This window comes from Chrysochloris asiatica, unplaced genomic scaffold (genome assembly GCF_000296735.1).
Source record: "Chrysochloris asiatica unplaced genomic scaffold, ChrAsi1.0 scaffold00003, whole genome shotgun sequence".
NCBI classification, from domain to species: Eukaryota; Metazoa; Chordata; class Mammalia; order Afrosoricida; family Chrysochloridae; genus Chrysochloris; species Chrysochloris asiatica.
This window is the reverse complement of record NW_006408521.1, coordinates 44,264,283-44,266,580: the sequence shown is the minus strand read 5'-3', so window position 1 is coordinate 44,266,580 and position 2,298 is coordinate 44,264,283. Positions and strand designations below refer to the sequence as shown.

General features: G+C 37.6%; 1 protein-coding gene across 1 annotated transcript in view; it reads right to left on the bottom strand.

The window, feature by feature from the left end:
* Positions 1-691: 691 nt before the first annotated feature.
* Positions 692-2,298, bottom strand: part of FAM160B1 (family with sequence similarity 160, member B1) — a 46,265-nt gene continuing 44,658 nt past the window's right edge. The window contains exons 16-17 of the mRNA XM_006831378.1: positions 1,687-1,790; positions 692-1,596 (exon numbers count right to left, since the gene is read on the bottom strand). Of these exons, the coding sequence (XP_006831441.1) occupies positions 1,491-1,596; positions 1,687-1,790 (210 nt within the window). The 3' untranslated portion in view covers positions 692-1,490. The remainder of the gene's footprint in view (positions 1,597-1,686; positions 1,791-2,298) is intronic.

The following is a 2,298-nucleotide window of genomic DNA, read 5'->3' as shown; positions in this document are numbered from 1 at the left end:
ACTTGGAAACTGGAAAGCAAAACGAGTGATCAACATCACTTAAATAAAGAATACGCATTGAACCAGCAAACACCATTTGTAAATCAAGTTCAGACATGCTGCGCACAGCACAGCTTTGCTAAACGCACACGTTCCCACATTTATACCCACTTGCACACAGATCCAATTTACCAAAATCCTTTAGCATGTAAACAGAACATTTAAAAGATTTTTTTTTTTTTTTCTCTTAGGATCATTTAAAACAATTATGGAACAAAATGAAAAAACAAAAATGTAAACATTAAGAAGGCCTGTGGCATTTTGATTGCGGCCTAACCATGGTGTGTTAGTTCCCTGCCTAGACACTAGGAGGGGTTTCAATCAGAAAATCAAAGCATAAAGCAACTCATAAAGCAACTTTCAGAGAGAGAAAGGTTCTCAACCCAATACAGGTTAATCAACTTTACAAAATACTAGTTTACTTAAAAAAAAAAAAGGTGTCCCAGTGGAACAGTGGTTAAAGCACTAGGCTGGGGACTGAAAGGTTAGCAGTTGGAATCCATCAGCCAAACCTACCAGCTGCTCTGTAGGAGAAAGATGTGGCCGTAAAGATCCACAGCCTTGAAAACCCTCTCAGGCATAGTGACAATTCTACTCTGTCCTTACAGAGTCACTTGAGCCCAAATCAACTAGATTACCAATGGGTTTGGGTATTTTAGCAAACACTACTGATGATGAAACAGAAATCTAACAATGTTCCAAAACTGACAAGAGTTTAAATAAGCTGGGACCCAGACATGATAATCAATCACTAACACGGTTATGTGCACAAAACAGTAAAAGAACATTTTAAAAAATATATATATTATATTCTTCAAGAATTCCTTTATCATATTAAATTGTTATTCTTAGAAAAGCTGAAGCATGTTAAGCATGCTCTACACACGTTTGTCTTAGACTACCACCCTGTAATTAACTCACTTCATTTGATGCTTCCTCAACTCTTTTACTAATTTACAATTTCTTTTTGGATTTTGTTTGATAAGAAGTCTAACCTTAAAAAGTTATAAAATTAATGATTTTTTTTTTTTTTTTGCTACTCATTAATCAAAAAGAATAGAAGCATTTGAGTCCCAGAGAATGTCAAAATGCCTTGCCACCTAAAGGATATTAAAATAACAGAAATATCAAAGTCATGACATCAGAAAGTTTGCAGCTTTTCACACAGTCATTAGAAATGCTCATTTCCTGAAGTTCGTTTGATTGTATCCCAGATTTCACGACGTGCAATTTATATACAGAACCATTATGGTAAAGCCAATGAAAACACTGTACAGCAGTTTACTGAGAATGTTCATTCACCAGGTTCTGAATGGTTCTGTTCAGTTTATAACAAAGGTTTCTATTGAAAAAGGCTTTTTATTCCCTCTTGGCTGGGTGGAACGGAGTCTTTTTTTAAGAAATGTAGACAACTGTCTTGTCCTTCTCATTACTTCACAGGTGCTGCTTCCTTAGGGTGTAGAGGAAGCATGGTACTTCACAAACGCAATGGCAGCCAGCTCCTTACAGAACTCTTCCAACACAATCACACCCTCGAGCAATGTGATGTGGTCCACACTAGCAAAGGGAGAACAGACAGCACATCAACTCAAGGTATCGGCAGATCATTACGTTTTGTCTAAAACTTAAGGTTGAAAACGGACTTACATAGGGCCTTCAGGTTCCAAACCAAGTAACCGCTTTCTGACCAACAGAAGTTTGGGAGTAAAATCTTGAATACGTTGGATTCGAACCATAAGGTCTCCAACCACCTGTATCACACAGACAGAAGGAACAAGTGAAATCAATGGCACAGGAATTTTCAGGATCAAGAGATTTCATTCTCTTATTACCAAGGAAACAATGGCCAACTGCAACTACTCACATAACTGTCTTTTTTATTTTTGGGGGGTTAAAAAAATTTTTTTAAGGTGTTTATTGTGGATTGAGTGAAAGTTTACAGGGCAGATCATCAGTTTTACATTCACCAAATCATACACCTTGTTTCATTACAATGATTATAATCCCCTCCATGTACCATCAGATACCAGTATTTTTCTCTATCCACTTAAGCTTTTTTAAAAACCAAAAAACCCATTCAGGCATATATAATAATTTACACCTCCAAAGGGTACATTCTGCTCTTCCCCTCAGCTGCTCCCTCTCTCCATGTCCCCATCTCTGCCTCTATCTCTGGTGTCACTGCTTCTCTGGATAGGGTCCCGCATTCCACTTGTACTCTTTTCCCTTGATGGTCCTAGGGTCCTCTGTTTCTGGACT